At 36.3% G+C, this 24,538-nt stretch overlaps 3 protein-coding genes and 1 non-coding gene across 4 annotated transcripts in view; 1 reads left to right on the top strand and 3 right to left on the bottom strand.

The window, feature by feature from the left end:
* Positions 1–4,563: 4,563 nt before the first annotated feature.
* On the bottom strand, positions 4,564–5,330 carry LOC129439840 (uncharacterized). The gene has a single exon (XM_055198695.2). The coding sequence runs from the start codon at positions 5,285–5,287 to the stop codon at positions 4,805–4,807; it is 483 nt and encodes a 160-aa protein (XP_055054670.2). The 5' UTR covers positions 5,288–5,330; the 3' UTR covers positions 4,564–4,804.
* A 1,967-nt stretch (positions 5,331–7,297) lies between these two features.
* Positions 7,298–11,450, bottom strand: gatc (glutamyl-tRNA amidotransferase subunit C). Its single transcript, XM_073861084.1, has 5 exons — positions 11,151–11,450; positions 10,977–11,027; positions 9,944–10,113; positions 9,309–9,417; positions 7,298–7,406 (listed from the first exon to the last, which is right to left on the bottom strand). The coding sequence occupies exons 1-5, from the start codon at positions 11,367–11,369 to the stop codon at positions 7,350–7,352; spliced, it is 606 nt and encodes a 201-aa protein (XP_073717185.1). The 5' UTR covers positions 11,370–11,450; the 3' UTR covers positions 7,298–7,349.
* A 55-nt stretch (positions 11,451–11,505) lies between these two features.
* trnak-uuu (transfer RNA lysine (anticodon UUU)) lies at positions 11,506–11,578 on the top strand. The gene has a single exon. It is a non-coding gene; the product is annotated as a tRNA-Lys (tRNA).
* Positions 11,579–12,163: 585 nt separating this feature from the next.
* The window catches only part of sgsm1a (small G protein signaling modulator 1a), a 65,679-nt gene continuing 53,304 nt past the window's right edge, over positions 12,164–24,538 (bottom strand). Inside the window, exons 19-25 of the mRNA XM_073861083.1 lie at positions 23,540–24,436; positions 23,323–23,447; positions 20,935–21,017; positions 20,736–20,845; positions 20,399–20,495; positions 16,369–16,540; positions 12,164–15,507 (exon numbers count right to left, since the gene is read on the bottom strand). Of these exons, the coding sequence (XP_073717184.1) occupies positions 15,423–15,507; positions 16,369–16,540; positions 20,399–20,495; positions 20,736–20,845; positions 20,935–21,017; positions 23,323–23,447; positions 23,540–24,436 (1,569 nt within the window). The 3' untranslated portion in view covers positions 12,164–15,422. The remainder of the gene's footprint in view (positions 15,508–16,368; positions 16,541–20,398; positions 20,496–20,735; positions 20,846–20,934; positions 21,018–23,322; positions 23,448–23,539; positions 24,437–24,538) is intronic.

A 24,538-nucleotide genomic window follows, 5' to 3' on the forward strand; every position in this document is an offset into this window, starting at 1 on the left:
TGTGGCATTCAATCACTGAGGTCATCAATTTTGTGAAGAAACAGGTGTGAATCAGGTGGCCCCTATTTAAGGATGAAGCCAACACTTGTTGAACATGCATTTGAAAGCTGAGGAAAATGGGTCGTTCAAGACATTGTTCAGAAGAACAGCGTACTTTGATTAAAAAGTTGATTGGAGAGGGGAAAACCTATAAAGAGGTGCAAAAATGATAGGCTGTTCAGCTAAAATGATCTCCAATGCCTTAAAATGGAGAGCAAAACCAGAGAGACGTGGAAGAAAACGGAAGACAACCATCAAAATGGATAGAAGAATAACCAGAATGGCAAAGGCTCAGCCAATGATCACCTCCAGGATGATCAAAGACAGTCTGGAGTTACCTGTAAGTACTGTGACAGTTAGAAGACGTCTGTGTGAAGCTAATCTATTTTCAAGAATCCCCCGCAAAGTCCCTCTGTTAAAAAAAAGGCATGTGCAGAAGAGGTTACAATTTGTCAAAGAACACATCAACTGGCCTAAAGAGAAATGGAGGAACATTTTGTGGACTGATGAGAGTAAAATTGTTCTTTTTGGGTCCAAGGGCCACAGGCAGTTTGTGAGACGACCCCCAAACTCTGAATTCAAGCCACAGTACACAGTGAAGACAGTGAAGCATGGAGGTGCAAGCATCATGATATGGGCATGTTTCTCCTACTATGGTGTTGGGCCTATTTATCGCATACCAGGGATCATGGATCAGTTTGCATATGTTAAAATACTTGAAGAGGTCATGTTGCCCTATGCTGAAGAGGACATGCCCTTGAAATGGTTGTTTCAACAAGACAATGACCCAAAACACACTAGTAAACGGGCAAAGTCTTGGTTCCAAACCAACAAAATTAATGTTATGGAGTGGCCAGCCCAATCTCCAGACCTTAATCCAATTGAGAACTTGTGGGGTAATATCAAAAATGCTGTTTCTGAAGCAAAACCAAGAAATGTGAATGAATTGTGGAATGTTGTTAAAGAATCATGGAGTGGAATAACAGCTGAGAGGTGCCACAAGTTGGTTGACTCCATGCCACACAGATGTCAAGCAGTTTTTAAAAACTGTGGTCATACAACTAAATATTAGTTTAGTGATTTACAGGATTGCTAAATCCCAGAAAAAAAAATGTTTGTACAAAATAGTTTTGAGTTTGTACAGTCGAAGGTAGACACTGCTATTTTTTTGAACACACCCCTTTCAACTAATTGCCCAATTGCACAGCCTTAAGAGCGTGCATATCATGAATGCTGGGTCTTGTTTGTTTTCTGAGAATCTACTGAACCTACTGGTAACTTGTTTGCCACGTAGCAATAAAAAATATACTAAAAACCTTGATTATTCTGGTTAGTCACATTGTACTGCTATTATTTTGAACAAGACTGTATATACTAGTGCTTCAAAAGAAGTCTCGCTTCCTGGAATTACAGCACTGTAACTTTCAGTTTCCATTGCACTGATGTCAATCATTACAAACAATAAATATCTGGTAAACCAATTATTAGTATTAGAAAACATTCAGGCATATAGGTCAATAATAACAATAATAATAATATAGATTCATGTCATCTTTGTTCCAACCCACGTGACATAATCTGTAGTATCCTTTAGTATGTACCCAGGTAAATTATATAGCAACATTTCTAGATACTCTGGTTTTAACCTTTATTTTTAAGAGTGTAAAGTTGTTTTTATCATTTATGAGTTTGTCATTTGTAAACAATTGAAGAGTTTCGTTGCAAAACGAGATAACCACCATTTTTTAAATTGTTCAGAAACCTAGTTTTTTGGTTGTGCATTCCAATTAATTTCAATTCAACTACAGTTGGTTTGTTTTGATTTAAACCTTCATAACTTAAAAAATACAGCTAAGTAGCACCATAAAACAAAATAATAACATGATAACATAATAATAAACATGTTTTGACAAAAATTTAAAAAAATGGATTATCTCGTTTTGCTACGAAACTCTTCAATTATACTTGAGCTTTAAACAGGCACTGTAATAATCTTGAAGAAAAAATACTGACAATGGAGTGTATTTAGTGTGATTTTGTGATAAGGATGCTCAGGTAAAGCGAGGCACATCACAGATCCACTTCATCTGACTATACACACATGTTAAAGGTTTCGTTTTCCGCTCAGGTGATTTGTTTACTGTCAGTTTTGTTTACAACTTCCACTGTCTATTACATAACATTCACACTTCACCTTAAAGGTGCAGTGTGTAATTTTTAGAAGGATTTCTTGACAGGAAAGCATAATATTATAGAAAACTATATTATCAGTGGTGTATAAAGACCTTTTTATAATGAGCCGTTATGTTTTTATTATCTTAGAATGAGTCGTTTTTATATAGATACACTGAGGGTCCCCTTACGTGGAAGTCGCCATTTTGTGCCGCCATGTTTCTACAGAAGCCCTTTAAGTGCCCATATTATGAAAAAAACTCTCTTTTTCTGGGTTTTGGGGTGTTATTTTGTGTCTCTGATGCTTCCACACACATACAAACTTGGGAAAAAATCCATCCATGCTGTTTTGAGTGAGATACAGGTTTCTGAATGTCCTCTGCCATGAGTCTCAGATTGCACGAGTTCAAACTCAGCTCCGAAGTGACGTAACTAGCCGTTTCGTCACATTCAGTTTGAATTTTCCCGCCCACCACCCCACTTGCAGGTCTCCACCCACCAGATAGCTAGAGAACACAGAGCAGTCACTTTGCTGATACCCTCTGTGCTGTCATCATGTCTCACGGAAATAACAGCGCTATTTGGATATTATGGATTATACTCCCGCCTACTTTTAAAAACAAAGTTTTAACGCGTGTTTATTTAAACCTAAAATGTGATCTCATATACAGTGTGTTACGATGCAAATAGTCCTCAGATTGTAGGCGATAAGATGTCATGCGAAATCTGATGTAAACAACAGACTATATATCTATATTTCACGGATTATACGCATTTGTGGACAAAAATGGTCATTGGATGTATTTTATTGGACTTTCATGGATTATTCACGCATCTGAAACAGACTGGATTCGATTCGCGATCGTTATATCAACACAAAAGGTAAAAAGTTACGTTATATTTTGCATGTTGTCATCTTCTGTCACAAAATACTACATTTACAATGCTAGAGCATCTGTATCTCAAAACAGAGATCATACATTGATGCTAATCCCGTAAATTATACCTTTTAAATGTATATGTTAATATTATTGTTTGTAGACAGTAGGCTATATAGATATTTTTTACAGGCTAGATAGTTTGCAGCATGGTTTTGAAAGTTAAAAAAAATGGTTAACGGCTTTATTTTAAAATTCTACATGAACTAAGTAATAGTGTTTTGCCAAAGTAAAAGTATTTTGCCAAACTAACCGAGACCGGGCCTTACCGACCCGGCTTTTCTGACGAGGCTAACGTACCCCCTCTTATAAATTTATGGTCCGGACCTCCCGTTAGCTTCTAGCAATTAGCACGCTGTCTTAATTTCTGTAATTTGCAAAAATAATGCGTTTGAAAATGTTTTATAACGGGAATATGTTAGCATTGTCCAGGGAAAACGAGTTTATTGTTGAGACTGCTACATCACAATTGACTCTGGAATCATTGTGTGTCATGAGTTTCTTCTCCTGGAGTGTACTTATTAGTGATACTTTTCTGCTTGATTTGTCTGTTGGCAACATAAACCGTTAATAATAATAATATATAAAATAATAACACAGTATTGTCTGTACTGCTCACGATATCACTGAGCACGCGCACATAACGTTAGTAGTGGGGTGTGATCAAAGGAGCAGCAGCTCATAAATATGTAACGACTAGCTCAAAACGGCACAATCTGAAATGCACTGAAACAGAGGCTTCTAGAGATGGGTAACAATCTTTTCCTACAAGCTATTTCGAGCAAACAACTTTTGAAACATGCTTTATGGAACTCATAAACCTATTTAACTTGTGGAAAAGCAGTCATAATATGGGCACTTTAAGGGACAAACTTTTTTTACTTAGTTGTCTCCGACAATGACATGTTTTTCCGGTGGCAGCTACCGTAGCTTCTCTATGCTTTTCAAAAGCGAGGGGTGAGCAGTGGACTGAACCGTTGGTTGCAATTTGCAACCTCACCACTAGATGCCACTAACATTTACACACTGCACCTTTAATAGTAATATAAACAGTGCTTGTGTTAATGTGTTACTGGTTTATTCTGTTTTGTGGCATTCCAGCATGTTAAAACATCATATTAGATGGTGGAGATGAATTTCTATGACATGATCTTTCTCAATCAATATTAAAGATATCAAGGTTATATTTTTACAGAATGTCTTTACATTATATATTACGATTTTAACTTTAGACCTGTTAAAATCTCTAAAAAAGACTTTAAACATGCAAGAAGATAGCTTTTACGGAGCAAGGTTGGAGACCCCTGTTTAATGTGTTAACCAACACTTGGATGTTTATGCAATAATTATGAAAATTACACAGATAAACCAGTGATCGATGTGTGATATCAGTGAATATAAAATGACAACTGAATTAGTTCACATGTAAGTTTTATTTATGATGGATAATAGCATATAAATACACAGTTAAAGTAGAAGCACAGAAAATGCAAGCGGAAAATAGATCAGTTTACTTCATATATTAAATATCTGATAAATAACTTAACACATAACTTACACATAAAATCATTTTTAAATATTCTGCTGCACCAGGTTTGAGAGATGTGTATATATATATATTGTGTATATATATATATATTATAGCTGCATTAAAGTTACATCAGTGATTGATCACCTCCTCGGAGACGAAGAGTTTTGTAAATGGTGCTTCCAGATGTGATGTTGTATTCTTGCAGCATCTTGCCGGGCTCCAGTTGTTTACCATCGCAAATGAGCCTCTGTTGATTTGTCGGGGTCCCATCTTTGTTGGAGATCTTCTCCTGGAGATCATCTACTTTCTCATCAGCATCAACATCATAGGTATGTGTTTTGCCCTTCTCATTCTTGACAAACACCTGTATAGGTTTCTTGAGAAGGACCATCACTGTGGACCCTGAGCGCAGGTTGTAACTGCTGAGGGTTCTGGAATCATCATCAAGGTTGTGTCGTTGATCACCATTATTAGCAGACAGCTTTAGTTGAGGAGGGTTAACATTTAAGTTTTGCGAAATCAGCTGCTTCAGTTGACCAACTGTGGAATTGTTGTCCGCATTCAGACGCGTCATATTTCCATTCATCTGTACTATTCCCAGTTCCATGATAAACCTGACAAAATGAGATATAACAGAAAAAAATGCTATGAGAAAGTAATTTTTTAATTTGTTTTTTATGTATTTTCCAGACTTACCGATCTTCTGCTGAACAGTAGCCAAGTCTTGCAAATGAAAATCCAAAGCAAATAACCTCAGAGGAGGAAGGTATGAATATATATACTGGTGCTTCAAAAGAAGTATTGCTTTCTGGAATTACAGCACTGTAACTTTCAGTTTCCATTCCACTGATGTCAAACAATAAATATCTGGTAAACCAATTATTAGTATTAGAAAACATGCAGGCATAGGTCAATAATAATAATAATAATAATAATAATATAGATTTCATGTCATCTTTGTTCCAACCCACATGACATAATCTGTTGTATCATTTTAGTAAAGTATATACAATTTCTAGACTGTGGTGTTTTTAAACTTTTGTCCAATAAATATGAAACAACAATATTTACACTATATTTATTTATTAATTAACAATAATGCATTTGAATGTGGTTTTGAAAGTTTGTCATTTGGAAACAATTATACTTGAGTTTCACAGGGGCAATGTAATAAGCTTAGGAAAAAAATACTGATAAGGTGATAAGGATGCTCAGTTAAAGCAAGGCGTGTCACAGAACCACACGTCATCTAAGTACATCTAAGGTTTCATTTTCCATTCAGGTATTTTCTTTTTGGTCTATTAACATGACATGCACACACTAGGCGTTCCTGATTTTCTTGAAGCATGTGCTTTATTTATTGTCTGTATTTCTAGTAATAAGCAAACTGTTAATATATATATATTTTTTTGTGACTAACTTTGACAACTGTGATTGTGCCTAAGTCACTCACTCTTATTTATACAACTGCAATGAGCAAATAATGGGGAAAAAATATACTGTTAATTTCACATAAATAGTAGTTTTTGTAGTTTAAATGTTTAAAATTGTATAAAGTTTTTGATGCATAGTGGTTAAAGACTTGGAGTAATTAGTGACTAAGTAGGCTACTCATCTTAATATATATAAAATATTAACCGTAACAGCTATTTCAAAAACATGCTAAAGGTGACTCTTCATTGTCCGTGTTATCATTATAGAGAAAGCAGCAAGTTTAGCACTCCATTAGTTTCGTATTGATAGTGCCTTTATTCAACATTAGTTTATGTTAAGGTTTGTATTGGCACCAACTTTGGCCCCCTACCTTCCTGCCTAAAATTAATCAAAATGCATAGTGGGGGTGCATGTAGATCAAGCTGAGGTGAAGCTGTAACGTCGGTTTGACATCAACTAATGCTGGCCGATACATGCAATATATAAATGTTTACGTTTACAATATAAACAAATCTTTATGTAAACACCACACCTCATCTGACTACACACACCAGTCAAATGTTTAATTTTTCTTTCAGGTGATTTATTCACTGTCAATTGTACATCTGTTGTCTATTACATGGCATTCACATAGGCATGCCTGACCCCTTAAAAATGATTTGCTAATTTTTATAGTGATATATGAACAGTATATTTATTTCCTCTATTATTATCAACAGATAAGACATCACATGGGTAGATGATGGGGATGAATTAAAAAAAAAAAAGTGTAAGATAAAAAAACCCATGTAGAAGTTTATGGACGTCAAGTATGCAAATAAATAAAAAAAAATTCAATGTAATCATATTATCAACAACAAACCATGGCACATCATGGCCACTTACCCAACCCCACCGACATTACAATTTACACAAACAAAGATCCTCCATTGTTGTCCTCATGACCTCAACTGTATGCTTTTGCACTTGGCCATCTTTATACATCCTGGACTAGTGAAGGTCCTTTATCTCTGTTGATATTTGTAATTATTTTGGAATATTTTCTTTATTGTATTTGTTACTGTCCTTGTTAAGCACCAGCACACCAAGACAAATTCCTTGTAAACCTGCAGTACTTGGCAATATAAGGGTGATTCTTATCTTTATCACATTCGATTGAAAAACTAGGGGACACTCCAGACACAGTTTACAGTTTAAATATTTATTATAAAGTCAGAGCTGTTATGATGTTTCAGTCAAAAGTCTGAGTGTTTAAGCATAGCAGATCTCTCTTCTCTCTTTGGCAATGGAATATTTCCTGGAAGGAGAAATTTAAATCCAATTAATACAGAAATGTTTTCAATTAATTTGGAAAAAAGATAACGTGATATGGATTTCATGTCACATTTGTTCCACCCACATGAAACAATACTGTAGTTTACTTTGGTGTTTACTATAGTGAACTGTAGTAAATTCCTAGATACTATAGTATTTTTTAACCTACTGTTAAGTTTTATGCACTACAGTATTTCTTACAGGTTATCAATTTACAGTTAGGCCTAATACTAATGAATGTTAGTTTACATTTTAACAAAATGTAGTTACTACTATAAATGGGTGATTCTCACGAAACCATTGAAACACCACGGCACTAATGATTTTAGCTTTAAAATGTGTAATATAGTAACATTAAAAAGCATCAGAATTAACACAATACTGTGTTCTACCTTGCACAATGTGTGATTTCAACATAAGAATTTATAATTGTAAATTTTATCTCATTTTCTGCTGAAATTCTCATTACCGCAATGTGTCCGGCTGTGTTTGAACATGCGTTATGTATTTAATCAAATTAACACAAAAATATTAAGAAAAAAAATAAATGGATGTTTTGCTAGACTACTTTAGATGACAGAAAAAATATTTACTGAATATTCATGTATAATAATAATGAAGAAAAATTAGGAAAATGATGTGTCCATACCTGATGTTCTCATCCTCCGCAACACTTTTTGAGAACAGTTTAAGCACACATACAGAATTTTAATAAAGTTTGATTTTGAGTGACCAAGCACATGGACCAGTTACTTCAAGATGGCTACCAGGTAAGATCATTTTTTTACAGTTAATTTGAAATATTGTCTTGTCTTGTCGACATTTTGATTATCATTACCGCAACAGATGCTTATTAAATGTTAATTTAATTAATAGAAGCATAATACTTTGATTTTAAATGCATGTGCAGAATCTCCAAATTATGTTCTTTCAGGTTTGTCATGTCCTTTTGAAAATATGTCAGTGTTGATGTTTTCTGACTGTTGCGGTAATGAGATTTTTTAGGACTAATTTTTTAAAATATGTTACAAAAAGTGTTAAATAAGTAAAAGTTTTTAAATTAATGTTCTCATTTACTCCAGACTTTGTTTTTCAATGTCTGGTGGGAAAAAAGTAAATTTAAGCAATTTTTACATTTTCATGCTTGACATTTTTAAAACCAAGTTTTCGTGAGAATCACCCAAATATACTGCAGCACACTGTTTTTTTTACTACAGTGCACTATAGTAAACACTAAAGCATAGTAAAGTTTTTCATGTGGCATGTATTTGGTAACACTTTAGTATTCTCATATATTCTCACTTTTAACAGGTTACCTATTACAATAGCTTGCATATTAATAGCACATTGTCTGTTTATTAGTATTTTTAAAACTTATACTTTAATGCGTGACCATATTTTTCTTCTCTTCATAATCATACCCCATGCCTACAATTATTCATTACAACAACTAGCTTATTAAGTATTAATACCCAGTAAATTTGAAGTTTATTGAGGCAAAATCTGTAGTAAATAGTGAATGTGTTTTTTTCACAGTCCTTATGATAAATTTAGTTTCAAAACAGTTAATTAAAATGTAAATAATACAAACTAAGAAAATGACACATGAGGAGCTCAGAATGAAAAGCCGCTATGTAAAAAATGAAATAGGAATCCTCTCGGGACATGTAATCGTTCATCAAATATTTCCACTTGAAATCCCCTTAATTCCGGGGTCATTCAGAAATACTGTTTTGTTGGCAGAATCCATTTAGAGTTTGATAAAAACGCACTTAGCTTTGCATCTGAGCTCTTCATATAGCTTATACATACATTACATCATTTAAAAATATTGCTGGTATGCAGATAGGCCTGTTAGAGTTTAATGTAAATCTACTGTGATTTCCTGGAGGTGCTACAAAGTAATCCTCTACTGTATGTTTGGCCAACCTGAGCAGGTCCTCTGCACAATCACCCTCAGTTACAGTATCAGCTCGAAGGTACAGGACTCTGTACATAACAGGACCACAATAAGTTCAAGTAAAGTCTGACATGTTGATATAATGCAAATAATATAATGGCAAATATATAGCCTCTGTAAAAAGTCCTGTATTGGCTTATTTGACAATATGTTACATGAATCATCGCTCATCTGTCAAGGCTAACCTGACAAAGTTAAAGTTATTTTACTGTGGTCTTTAATAACACAAATGACATTAAAGACAATAGGTACACATGCGTTGATACTAAACTTTAAGGGAAGGTTTCCCAGACAGGGCTTAATCTAGTCCCAGACTAAAATGGGTGTTTGAGCTGCCTTACTTTAAAAACACATAGCACTGACATATCTTAACATGTATCAGTGCAATTGTTTTGTCTCAAGATGCACACCAATATTGCTTTTTTGTAAGGTGTGTTTGTAAAATCTACCTAAATGTCTTAATATAACTAAGGCCTAGTCCTGGATTAACCAAATGTAATAAAATAACACATTTATAAACACACACAACAGATTACGTCAGTGAAAATCTCTCACCTGTCCTCTAGAACAGAGTCCATCGGTTCGACACCATCTGTATTAACAACATGAAGCTGATCAGCAAATCTAATGGATTTCTCCAGACAGTCCACTCCTTCTTTACTGCCAAAGTCAACAAGAGCTAATCTCTCCAACTTGTCCACTAAATCCGGAGAGACTTTCGTTTGCTGCAAAATAATAGTCAAACAAGTCTAGTTACTTATACTTTATCTCAGATTTGAAAATGCGCTCACAATAAAACAGGGATAATATTAAAATGCAAATTTACCAAAAGTAGTAAATTAAGAGTTTGGTTCCAAAATGAGACGATGTTACTTCGCCCAAGATCGAAGTGCTGCAAACTAAGTGCTCTTCTGCCATACAATATAGTTCTCATTTTTATCCTCTTAAAAAATTCACATTTTGTTTTGTGCCACCATACTTACTCTTGTAACTACTCATGTAACTGTCTTTAAATAGGGAAAACATAAAAGTGTTTAGTGGCTTCTAAATTTGTTACTGTTTGGATCCTAAGGAATGAATGGGGCTAAGCTAAATGCTAACACATTTACAATGTGCTGTACAAAGATTAAGTGCATGCATTGAGAAAAGATAGGCATGTATTAATTATTAAGTTGAGGTAAGAACATAGCAAAATATTGAAAAACTGTGGTGTTTTCGTTTAAGCAATGTTTGTAACTAAACAGTTTTTGAGCACCATTGACTTCCATTGTATTTTTTCCTGCTACGGAAGTCAATGCTGTTCCTGCTTCCTGCTTGATTATACATATCTTTCTTTGTGTTCATCAGAACAAAGTATATGTCTGCAGGTTTGTAACAACTTGAGGGTGAGTAAATGCTGACAGAATTTTCAGGGGTGAAGAATTTTTTGGGTGAACTAGTCCTTTAATATCTGAGCAATGTTACTTTGCTGCCCCCTAGTGTACAGTGTTAAAACCTTGTACTGAGTTAAAAAAAACAACATATGCATAATTCATCTCTCTGTATTTACAGATAATAGTAATGGTGGTGTAAATGTGAGAAACATTACCGGTGGGAGTTGGCTTTCAGCTACGGGCTCCCATGTGGGCACCTGAGGAACCTAACAAAGCAGCAGTTTTATTTTAAAGATGGTAACATTACTAAACAATTATACAAATATTACCCTGATAATTAAACGTTATCATGAATTTAATAAATATCCCACCGTGACATTGTACTGTACCTTGGAAACCCGTGCAGAATTACTTGAATGCCGTTCGTGTGTCACGCGGCACCAGGACGTCCTGCTGGCCGATTTAGAAGCTCGAATTGCGGGCAGCTCGAGTACTTTACACCGCGGATGCAGCGGCCGGATCGCACGTGATGTACACGCTGCACGTTTACAGAACGTGCGAAACATTTTAAATCGCTTTGTTGAGATGCAATGAACGCACAAATACATAAATTACTTGATTATAATGTCATGTTTCTTCCTGAGATGACTTTTAACTACTGACATCCGACCTAACCGGAAGTTGAAAGATTGTAGGGCGCATGACATAACTTCAGAAAGGAAGTGGGTTAAAACGCGTGTAGAAGCCCGGATAGCTCAGTCGGTAGAGCATCAGACTTTTAATCTGAGGGTCCAGGGTTCAAGTCCCTGTTCGGGCGAGCGATCTTTTTCCCCATATACCGATTTTTATGGGCAAATTAATTGTGGTTTCAACAGTACAAATACAACTCTTTTCCAATATTTCATTCAAGTCCCAACAGAATGTTTTTAATAACTGCCAACAAAAGCAAGAATATTACATTTGTTGGAAAAATAACAATTCCATTTTATTATATTTTTCAACAAGTACATTAACCATTGAATATACTTTATATATATTTAGAATATAACACTTCTTGTAGTAATTTGACACAGTGTAACAAGAACGTTCACATTAAAAAGCAAAGACAAATGCATACATTCAGATTCAAATACATGTGTAACACATACAAACCATAATGTGTTTGAATAATTTTAGCACAAAATCTGCTAAATAATAAATAAATAAAAAACAACACAATGTATGACAATAATTAAGCACTGCTCACAAACACATTAATTAGTACTAAGATGAAATGTTAATGACAGAATTGTTATTTCTGTAGTTTTCAAATAAAATAACACATAATGTTTATTTTGTTTCACTTCAACTGTTCTTGCCTAAAAAAATTTTAAGCTTGGGAAAGCTGCTAAATAAATAAAACTTTACTTTTAATGGTTTAATCACAGGATCAATATTTAATTGTAACAAGACGTTGTAAGAGGATTAAAATGAATTATATGCATTTTGATGGTGATTGATTAAATGGGAGAGAACTACAGCAAAGTATAATGTGGCTGGAGAATGAAGAAACACAATTTAAATTTATTACAAAATCAATTTCATAATTGGAAAATAAATAAGAGCACTGGTGATTTTGATTTCTGTGTAAATATCGAAAGGTTTACTCTCAAATAAATGTAACGAATGACTGAAGTTAATAATATAGATTCTTTCTATATAATAAATATAGCATGTATTTTTCTGTACAGTTCACAAATAGCAGTAATACATCAAGCAGACAAGGCCTTGCGGTTGTGATTGTGAATTATCTAGGTCCGTACACACGCACACACGCTCTCATACAGACACTGAATCTGAAAATCAATATTAATGGCAGATTTTCATAAAGGTGTTTGAAAGCGTGACACTATTGCACTGCAATACAGAACTAACCTCAAACAATACAAACAATATGAAAAACCCATATAATAATAATAATAATAATAAATTCTTCACAATTACAAAGAGAAAACTACATACGGACACATTTGTGATCCAGTCTGTGAAAACCCAGCTAAAGTCATTTTTTGTGATGAATTGTTTTCACATAAAATTATCCTATGATACAGGGGTGATTCCCTAGACAGGGTTTAGATTAATCCAGGATTAGGCCTTCGTTATATTAAAAGAAAAGAAACAATACAAGTGTGCATTTTAAGACAACACAATGGCACTGATATATGTTAGCTCAAACATACACTTTCAAAGTCTGGGACTAGGACGAAAACCGCCCCATTAATAACATTCTGTGAAAATATACTATAACAGATATCTTTAATATTGACTAAGGTCATGTCAAAGATTAAAATCAATGACTGAAATCAAACTCATAATTCGATTATGAGACTTCAGCCTGGATTTTACAAACAGGTTCACATTCGCTGTTCTAAATAATACCCACAGGCATTTCTTTGTATTCTCCAATAGAATACTGTGCCATACAATAACCTGATTTGATTTAGTAACAACTCACAGTTAAAGACATTGGTTTTAAAATAAATAGATTACAGAAATTTATGCAAAAGGTCAAAACACTGAAAGCACAGTGACCCCTACTGCTAGAAGAAAGTAACTGGAAAAAAATGGCACATCAGATTACATCAATGAAGTGTGCAGGTTTACATGGGTGTTAAGGGACGGTCTCACTACATTAAGCATGCAAAATCTCTACCACATTTTAGACATCACGATAAATATGGGCTACAGGATATGATGTCACGCTTCAGATTTACATAAACTGTAAATAAATAGGCACAGAAAGACATGTTGGGGCAGTTTCTCGAACAGGGTTTAGATTAAGCCAGGACTATGCCTTAGTTACATTAGAAAATGCAAGTAGTTTTTACATACAGTGGGGCAAAAAAGCACCCAGTCAGCCACCAATTGCGCAAGTGCTCCCACTCAAAAAGATGAGAGAGGCCTGCAACCTTCCCCATAGGTCAGCCATGAGAGACAAAATGAGAAAAAAATCCAGAAAAACACATTGATTTTTTTAAGAATTTATTTGCAAATTATGGTGGAAAATAAGTAGTGTGATTTTCTGGATTTTTTCTCACTTTGTCCCTCACAGCTGAAGTGTAGATATGATGAAAATCTCTCATTTCTTTAATTTTGAGAACCCGCACAATTGGTGGCTGACCAAACACTTTTTTGCCCCACTGTACCTTACAAAAACATTACTGCTTGACACAAAGCAATGGCACTGATATATTTTAAGATGTTTGTTTTTTTTAAGTTAAGACAGCTCTCAAACATGCATTTAAGTCTTTAAAGGAATAGTCTACTCATTTTCAACATCAAAATATGTCACCACCTCAACCAAGAACCGTTGACACATCCCTCCATCATCTGCGCGCGCGCACGCAAGCGCCGGAGCGCGCTGCGACGCTTCGATAGCATTTAGCCTAGCCCCATTCATTCAACGGCACCACCCAGAGACAAAGCCAGAAGTGACCAAACACATCAACGTTCCCCCCACCCAAGACGAGTAGCTACACGAGCAAGCTTGGTGGCACAAAACAAAACGCAGCGCCCCTCCAAGCGGATTCAAAAGAGGAACTACATTCCACGGCGCAACAGCACTTTTGGGAGAACTTCGACTGGCCTGAAAAGTCCGCTCCCCTTCTCCTTCTCATAATGGGAGAGGGAGGGTGTTACTGCGCCGAGTCAAAGTACTCCCAAAAGTGCTACCACGCCACAAAATGTAGCTCCTCTTTTAAATCCGCTTAGAAAAGCGCTACGTTTTATTTTGTACCACCAAACTTGCTCGTATAACTACTCGTCTTAAATAGGAAAAACGTTGATGTGTTTGGTCACTTCTAACTTTATCTCTGACTGGTACCACTGAATGAATGGGGCCAAGCCAAATGCCATCGAAGCGCCACAGCGCGCCCCAGCGCCCACGTGCACGCACACAGACGACAGAGGGATGCATCAACAACTCCCAGTCAAGGCAACAACACACTTCAACATTGAAAATGAGTAGACTATTCCTTCAACTAGACTTAATTCCCGACCGGGAAACCGCCCCTTTAAATACAGTTAGTGTTAAAATATACAGTCTTCAAATTTCTCTTTCCTATTGTTGTAAACTTTGATACAGTTGTAAACTATTTTGTGTTGACATTTTCTAATAATCAGGCATCTTTATACAGTTTCGCAGGTCACCAAACCTAAACTTTGGTACATAGCGAAAGACAACGGTACGCATTATGCTTGCTGTCTAGCTCTTTCACATGTATGAATGGAAGTGAACAGACCACATAATTTACTGCGACCGCCCCCCTTAAAAGTAAAATAGCCCAGACCTGAACTTCTGAGGAAACTGTAAATCACAAGCCACTGGTAATTTTCAGTGTATTTTGAAAGATGTACTGTAAAATTCTTTGTTACAGAGTGAATCATCATCTCAAATTATTCATAAAAATTTACGTACCATGACTGATGTTCAGTAAAACCTGATAAGACCGAGAGGACTCATTTGATTGATTTCAGGTAGAGCAAAATGTTTAGCATTGGAAGTGCCATGATACCTACCATATAAACGTATGCTCATTAAGTGTTGGCCAAATCCTCCCCACTGTTTTTTTTTTGCATGGGCTTATGGGATATTAGTGAGAGTAGAGGTGAAAGGTTTGTAATTACTTGTTTTCTATAAGTGTCTGTACTTTGCACACCAGGTCTCGTGCTAGAGTCAGAATCTGCTTGATGTTGTGATGCTCTGCCATTTCTGAAAAAGACACAAAACACTTAAGCACTAATCCAATAAAGTGAATTCAAAATTGTATTAAATATTTCTGAAGCTTTTATAATGATGTGCATACAAAAGTATTAACATTAATAACCTTGAAAAATCTAAATAGTGATGCAAGCTGTGATACATGTGTATCTGGAAACATTTTACCATAAGGTTGTATTTGTTAACAATTAATGCATTAGCTAACATGAACTAACAATGAACAATACAGCATTTATTAATTTTAAGGTTGGCATTTACTAATAAACTAAGAAACTAACATGAATAACTCTATTGACATTACAGGGGACATATCATGAAAATCTGACTTTTCCATGTTTAAGTGCTATAATGGGGCCCCCAGTGCTTCTATCAACCTAAAAAATAAAAAATAAAAAACAACCCAGTAACTTAGTAAAAAATAGGTAATTGAAATTTGGTTCTCCTTGTGATGTCAGAAGGGGATAATACCGCCCCTTAATCTGTACTATCTAACCTCGGCCCTGACATTTAGTGCAGAGATCAGCTCATTTGCATTTTAAAACATACCCCCAAAGGGGCAATTTTAGCGTGCCATTATAAATTATCTATATGTTATTTTGAGCTAAAACTTCACATACGTAATGTGGGGACAGCAAATATTCATTTGACATCTTAAAAAAGTCTTGTGAAACGTCCCCTTTAATTAACATTAACAAGAATTAATACATGATGCTGAAAACCCATGTGGTTTACTATTTGTTCATGATAGGTAATGCATTTATACATTTTTACTAATATAACCTTATTATTAAGTGTTACAGTGTATATAATACATATATAATACATACATGTAATACAAACAATACAGTATTTCATTGAAAAACTTGATTATGTCTGTGAAGTCCATGTTGTTTTCTAGAATGATGTCTCTGTATATCTCCACCAATGCAAGAGCGATGAAGAGCACAAAATGGCCGGAAGAGACACATTTAGCAGCCCAGATGACCTCCCAAACCGCAAACACATCATCATACACCAACTCTGAGGATTTGAAACACAAACACAATCAAAGAAAGCTACAGTTTACTTTCACAAGCTTACTCTTTAAAATTACATGATAAAGAGACCCAAGGAACCATTAGGACATCATGCATATGAATTTAAAGAGACATTCCACTTTTTCAGAAAATATGCTCATTTTCCAGCTCCCCTAGAGTTAAACATTTGATTTTTACCGTTTTGGAATCCATTCAGCTGATCTCCGGGTTTGGCGGTAGCACTTTTAGCATAGCTTAGCACAATCCATTGAATCTGATTAGACTATTAGCATTGCGCTAAAAAATAACCAAAGAGTTTCGATATTTTTCCTATTTAAATCTTGACTCTTCTGTAGTTACATCGTGTATGAAGTCCGACAGAAAATTAAAAGTTGTGATTTTCTAGGCAGAAATGGCTAGGAACTATACTCTCAAACTGGCGTAATAATCAAGGACTTTGCTGCTGTAACATGTCTGCAGCAGGCGTAGTGATATTGCTCACTGCCTGAAAATAGTCCCCTTGGTTACTTTCAACATAGATATGTATATAAAGGCTAGATGGCTCAAGGCGGAGTCCCTAACGGCATCACCTGGCGGCCATCTAACGACAGGGCGCTCGCTCAGTCGTAGCATTGAGTTTAATGGTGCAGGTACTTTTAAATGACCATAACTTGCTCAATTTTCTACCGATTTTCAAACGGTTTGGGTTTTTACAAACGTTATTAACGTGGCTATAATTCTGGATGCTTTAACATGTTTCATGAATTTATTTTTTATTTTTAGTATAGGTATGCAGTGTCATAGGTACATCTTTGACATTTATAACAAACCAAACCGTTTGAAAATCGGTAAAAAATTAAGCAAGTTATGGTCATTTAAAAGTACCTGCATCATTAAAACTCAATGCTACGAGTGAGCGAGCGCCCTGTCGTAAGATGGCCGCCAAAATGCGGACGTTGCACTCAATTGGCCAGCAGCGCGGACGAGCCATCTAGCCTTTATATACATATCCATGACTTTCAATAGCAGGGGACTATTTTCGGGCACTGCGTGATATCACTACGCCTGCTGCAGCCATGTTCCAGTTTATATGTTTAACTGTAGGGAAGCTGAAAAATTAGCACATTTAAAAAAAGTGGAGTGTCCCTTTAAAGCATGACAATGTTATGGACAGAAGGGGGTGCTGTCATTTCTAAGTTACTGAGTGGCTTGGAATTGGACAGAATCACATATTTTAATAATTATACTAGTATTATAGTCTAATAACATTGAATCTTACTCAACCAAGGCATGAATCCATAGGTACAGTTTAATGCTTTTATCTTAATATACATTCAAAATTTGAATTGGTTAACTCTTTCTTCGCCATTGACTAGTTATCTCGTCAATAAAGAGAAAACATTTGCATGGAAAAAATGTGTTCCTGATGAGTTTTTATGGTAATCCGTAACACCAAGATTATCCACGAGATGCACTTCCCCAATTTATAAAAAAATCTGTGTATGTTTTGATAATCGTTCTGAATCTGATCTCTAACAAAATTCCTTCACAAAAATTAGTGATGCACCGAAATGAAAATTCTTGGTCGAAACCCGAAAAAAGGAAACCAAGGCCGAAAAACCGAAACCGAAACACCGAAATAAATGATTATGCCAATTATTAGTACAATTGCATTTATGGCTATCACTGTGTACTAACTTTACTAGGGGTGTGTGACGAATAAAAAAAACTCACAGTTCGGATCACATTACAGTTTTTGAGGCACAGATCAGATTATTTTTCGGATCAGCAAAAAGCAGGTGGGAAAAATCTAATAAACAATAAAGAAATTGCAAACATTTATAAAAGAAAACAAAGTTGTACATTAATAAGGTCTGAAATTAGCATTAGGTACAGAAATCAAATTAAATGAATCATAACACAATAAATTAAATATATTATTATTTTTTAGAGCTATTTGTATCTTTGTCATGGGTTGTTTGATTAACATTAATGACACAGACTTAAGTAGGTTAATCTGACTGTAATCTATACATACACTTAAAACATAAACAAATGTTTTTATTAGAAAAAGAATACTGTGGAGATCATTTTGTTTATATGTGCCCTGTCAATAACAGCGAGATTTTATGTTTGCTTGTTTTTTTTAAACGCGTTTCTCTCGTATGTGCACTACCGAGGGCACTTAAACACGTGCACATACAGAGACCGAGGGTGAATCCCAAACAGCGCAACAGTCGCTCCACATAAAAACGTTACATTGTTTTTCATTGCTTTATTCGCCAAATGTATGTTAATGGATTGCAGTATGAGACGCATTAGGGCGACTCTCTCTAAAGTTTACACATCAAGACATGCTTAATCTTTGCAGACGCGTGCAAACAGCTAGACCGTGAGTGAAACCTGCTTGAGCACGAAGGGGAGGGGTGGGAGACGACTGATTACTGTGAGTGACACCCAAGCGCTAGCGCACGGATGGGAGGGGCGCGGTTGACATTCATTTTCGGTTTACATTTTCGGCTGGATTTTTTATTTCGGCCTGAAACCGATAATGCCGATTTGGGCCGAAATTTTCAGCGACCGAAATTTCGGTGCACCCCTAACAAAAATGCTACTATTTCAGCTTTTTGCCTAAAATGTTTGTATTTTTGAAGAAAAATACCCATATTTAAGAGTTTATAAGCATAGAAAAAATATAGATACACTCTAAGAAATAAAGGTACAAAAGTCACTGGGACAGTACCCTTTCAAAAAGGTACACCTTTGTACCCAAAAGTGCATATTAGTACTTCAAAGGTACATATTGGCAGTTCAAAGATACATATTTGTACCTAAATGGTACATATTAGGGCCCTTTTTAAAGGGTACTGCCCCAGTGACAGCTTTGTACCTTTATTTTTGACAGTGTAGGATGAAACGTTTTTTCCCCATTTTATTTGTTTATTGTTTGTTTAAAAGCAGTCAAGTGTTCCATCTCACTTGAATTTTTCAAAGAACTCAAAGAATATTTGAAAAGCTTAGATGCAAAAGCCACTATACACTGTCAAAAATAAAGGTACGAAGCTGTCACTGGGGCAGTACCCCTTAAAAAAGGTCCTAATATGTACCATTTAGGTACAAATATGTACCTTTAAAGGTACATTTTGGCAGTTCAAAGTACTAATATGCACTCTTTGGGTACAAAGGTGTACCTTTTTGAAAGGGTACTGTCCCAGTGACAACTTTTGTACCTTTATTTCTGAGAGTGTACGGCCCCTTCAAAAATGAGATAATGATATTGACCAAATGCTCTCGGCATGTTCAGCAAATAGTTTAGCTTCAAATCCCAGCCTCAGGCCATTCAGAAATACTGGTTTGTTGTCAGAATCAATTAACTCTTTCCCAGCCAGCATTTCTCATGATGTTCACAAGTTTAATTCCTCCCATAAAAGGCTCTTCTTTAAATAATTAAACATACAATATATTAAATGAAAGAACAGACCCTCTGCTTTAAAAAAAAATACATTTCATTCTACCTTCATCAGTTCTATTTTTATCACAAATATGGGTAGGTTTCTTCAAAAACACCACATTTTTATAAAAGGACTTTTGATAGAGATCAGATGCGGAGCGATCCTCAAAACTTAGACAGACATACAGTACAGCTGTTTGCCCTAGGACCATACTTTTGGGTTTTATAAGTTGTGGAAGTGCTGGTTGATATAGCGGTATTGCAGATTGACAAGATAACTCGTCAATGGCAGGGAAAGAGTTAAGAGTCTGATAAAAAATGCTAATTTACAAAAAAAAACACGTCAAACACAGAGTTTTGCATCTGAGCTCTTCATTTGTTCTTCCTAGGTTCCTGTCAGAGCAACATTACCTCTTTTAAAATCGAGGAGGAACCAGCGATAGCAGAAGTAGAAGTGCGTGTAGTCTCCATTCTGATGCATTAACTCAAACATCTCTGCATCTAAAATCTGAATACACAGAGAGAGAAAAGTCACACACATATCCAGGTCGTGTTTTTAAAACACCCTGTACCTGTAGCTCAACTGGAAGTGCATTGCATTATGTCATGGTCTCGCTTTCCACAGGTAAAAAATATACAGGACCTTCAATGCACACTGGAAGCTTTTATTTTAAAGTGTCTGCCATATGTGCAAATGTAATCTAACCAAAAAAAGAAAGAGTAGAAAGTTTTGGAAGTAGAGTTTGACCTGGATGAGGGATCTCATGTTGGCAAAGTGGGTGTCCATGGCACCTCCATGGGGAAAGTTTTGATTCATCCTTTTCATGAGTTCAGTGAAACAACTAAAGGCCATTGCCTCTGGAAAACATTTCAATAAAAATTGTGAATAAAACAGGCAAAACATAATGGTAATTTGGTAGGTGTATGTTCCACAAAAACAAACTCACCATCATCTAGAATAACAAGCAAGGGAGCTAGAAGATCACACATGCCCTGGACGTATCCAATTTCAAGGTGCTGCCAAATATAACTGTAGAAAGATACAAAACAGTGCATGAAGTGGACAACCAAGAGACATTTGATCTACAAAACATGAAAAACGTGATTTGAGTTAAATGGTAAATAAAATAGCCTACATGGCTGTTTGTGCTGCTCAAGATACTGAGTTTATCAACACTTTTCCAACAAAGTCTTCAACATTTTGTCGCTTTTTAGTCAACGGGCACTTGTAGTGATAAACCTAGCTCATCGTCAGCTTAAACAAAACTGCTAAAAATTCTCGCTATCTTGATTGTGTGTATTTATCGCTCTGTGAAAAAATGTGTATGTCTAGTGTTTCTTTACAAGGTAACATCGCCATCTACACGCCTGGCAGATGTAACACAGCATATTTAGTCACCTTCGTGTGTTAGTGTAAACTAGAAGTCTTCTTAGATCCGAAAACCCGAGGTCTGACCCAAGACCAGAGCGGTTTCCGGTATAAAAGTTTTACATGTGGCTTGCACACGGGTTAGGTATAATATTAGCAGCCTTTGGTCTTGGGTCATTTAAAATTAATGTATTTTTGTCAAACGGACCCGTGAAGACCCAAACTATTGTACGTGTGTGCATCAAGTCCTTTTCCAAACCCCCCCTCCACAGTTTGCCAAAGGTGCTTGTAATAGGTTCATTTTCATTGAGACAAACCTGGCAATTAATTTTGAATGTCCAGTCGGGTTCAAAAAATAAATAAATTGGCACTGGGTTGGGTCAGACTCAGGTCTATTTTTCTCGGCTTTGTCTCAGTTCGGGTCTTTCTTTAAAAAAAATTATTTTAGCATGTCGGGTTCGGGTAAAAGTGATTTGGGTCATTTCAGGTCAGGTACATTTCTTTGGACCCGAGAAGACCTCTAGTGTAAACGTGGATCTTTTTGGCAGCATTGATGTGGGTACGTAAAATTTTTCTAAATTGCAAAGAAAAATTGTTTCCATTTTTACTACATCATTGTTGAGTAAACAGCCTAAATGAAAGAAATAATGGCATTTGATATCCACCCTCATTTTAAAGGGGACATATCATTAAAATCTGCATTTTTCCATGTTTAAAGGGATAGTTCGGCCAAAAACGATATTAAACCCATGATTTACTCACCCCCAAGCTGTCCGAGTTGCATATGTCCATCGTTTTTCAGACAAACACATTTTCGGATATTTTAGAAAATATTTTAGATCTTTCGTTTGATTAAATGTAATGTTACGGGGTCCAGCAATAGTCCACGACTTTCAAGTCCAAAAAAAGTGCGTCCATCCTTCACAAATTAAATCCAAACGGCTCCAGGATGATAAACAAAGGTCTTCTGTGGGTAATCCGTGCGGTGTTGTTGTAGAAATATCCATATTTAAAATGTTATTAACGTTATAAACTACCTTCCGGTAGCGCCGCCATCTTAGACTCAGGAGAGAGTATTAGCGTAGTGTACGCACTTTTCTTAGTGACGTATGACAAATTCGGAGGGCGGGGGACAGAGCAGCAGCAGAGAAACTCTGTACGCTGCGTAAGCTCTCATCCTGAATGCGCATCACTCTAAGATGGCGGCGCTACCGGAAGGTAGTTTATAACGTTAATAACATTTTAAATATGGATATTTCTACAACAACACCGCACGGATTACCCACAGAAGACCTTTGTTTATCATCCTGGAGCCGTTTGGATTTAATTTGTGAAGGATGGACGCACTTTTTTTGGACTTGAAGGTCGTGGACTATGGCTGGACCCCGTAACATTACATTTAATCAAACGAAAGATCTAAAATATTTTCTAAAATATCCGAAAATGTGTTTGTCTGAAAAACGATGGACATATGCAACTCGGACAGCTTGGGGGTGAGTAAATCATGGGTTTAATATCGTTTTTGGCCGAACTATCCCTTTAAGTGCTATAACTGGGACCCCAGTGCTTCTATTAACATAGAAAATGTGAAAAAGAACAACCTAGTAACTTAGTTTTGGTAAACCATTCTCTGCAAACATGCGAAAAAATAGATAATTGAAATTTGTCTCCCCCTGTGATGTCAGAAGGGGACCACCCCTTAATCTGCACTATTCAACCACGGCACTGCTATTTAGTGCAGAGATCAGCTCATTTGCATTTTAAAGGACACACCCAAAACCTGCACATTTTTTCTCACACCTATTAAGTGTCAATTTTAACATGCTATAATAAATTATCTGTGGGGTATTTTGAGCTAAAACTTGACATACGTACTCTGGGAACACCAAAGATTTGTTTAACATCTTTAAAAGTCTTGTGAAATGTCCCCTTTAACAGCACGGCAATGAAAGAAAACTTGTGTTACCTGCACATGATGTTGCGCAGTTTCTCCAAGTTAGCAGGTGTGAAGTAGCAGTAATTTCGGTCACAGCGCTGAACATCTTTATCTATTCGATGCAGGTTAAGAGTGTACATGTCCAAAAGCTCTTGCTGCAATTCATAAACAGATTTAGATTACAGGTATCCAATTTAACGTACCTGAACTATATTCATATCAAAATACAAATTGAAAATGTGCTTACAGAATATGTGGTCCCTACTGAGGAAACTGGAGATGTAACTTCCATCTTTTCTGTGTTCACTGCGAGCGAATCAAATTGTGGACAGAGATTCTCCATCACTAGTTCCTCAGACAGGATAGAGTCTGGATCTTCAAGGCCGGCCTTACCATGAACTTCCTCTAGCCTGAGCTCCAGTAATGGCACCGCAGTCTGCTCATTGGTCTTGCTCTTCCTGTCCCAAACCATGCAAACCTTGGCTGTAGGAATATCCTCCATTTCAATGGCAGTGGGTGACTCATCCGAATCGGCTGCGGCTTGAGCGTCGCTCATCTCGCTCGTGCTGAAAGCTTCATGCACCAGTGGGACGATGGTCTCTTCTACCCTTGGGGCATTTCTCTGCATGTCTTTGTTTGTGGTCATATTTTTAACAACCTTCTCATTTGTCTGTTCTGCAGTAAAGCTTGTTGGACATTCAGATTTTCTGGTGGACTTTAATGAATCAGCTTTTATACTACCTGAGGCTTCCTTGGTTTTCACAGTCTTCTGTGTTGTCTCAACTCCTACCTGATTCTTATCTATCTTTGGTTCTGTTTCATTTTCTGAAGTCAAAGTTCTCTCAATAGAGCCACCCACTTCCATTTTGGTCACGTTGTTGTGATCTTCAGCCTGACTGGGGATGGTCGGGCTCTGAAGCGGTGGCCGCAAGGCTTTGAGGTTCGGCTCATGTATCCCACTGTCCTCTGTGCTCAAGGAGTCTGATTGACCAGACGTAACTGAGAAGTTTCTGGAAGAGGGGTGACCAGAGTCTGGAGAACTGGTGATGTTCTGGGATTCATTTGAGAATTTAGGTACTTGTTTGACGCTATCGCTCTTGGGCTCCGTTTCGATCTGGTCGACCTCTTCGACAGACTCAAAGACCTGAAAGATCAAGCCAAAGGGAAGCAGACTACTCCAGGGGAAGGGGTTTTGGGAAGTGAAGAACTACCATGAAAGAGCGTGAGGTGACGGGCATTAGTGAAG

The sequence above is a fragment of the Misgurnus anguillicaudatus genome, chromosome 22 (genome assembly GCF_027580225.2).
Source record: "Misgurnus anguillicaudatus chromosome 22, ASM2758022v2, whole genome shotgun sequence".
NCBI lineage: Eukaryota > Metazoa > Chordata > Actinopteri > Cypriniformes > Cobitidae > Misgurnus > Misgurnus anguillicaudatus.

What these genes read in the sequence shown, in the direction of transcription:
- gatc (XM_073861084.1), bottom strand. Translation starts at nt 11,369, where the DNA reads ATGTATTTGTGCGTTCATTGCATCTCAACAAAGCGATTTAAAATGTTT. An exon ending in ATTCTGCACGGGTTTCCAAG is followed by an intron (nt 11,028 to 11,150) that starts GTACAGTACAAT and finishes CTGCTTTGTTAG; the next exon opens with GTTCCTCAGGTGCCCACATG. An exon ending in TTGTAGCACCTCCAGGAAAT is followed by an intron (nt 7,407 to 9,308) that starts CACAGTAGATTT and finishes CTTCCAGGAAAT; the next exon opens with ATTCCATTGCCAAAGAGAGA.
- LOC129439840 (XM_055198695.2), bottom strand. Translation starts at nt 5,287, where the DNA reads ATGGAACTGGGAATAGTACAGATGAATGGAAATATGACGCGTCTGAAT.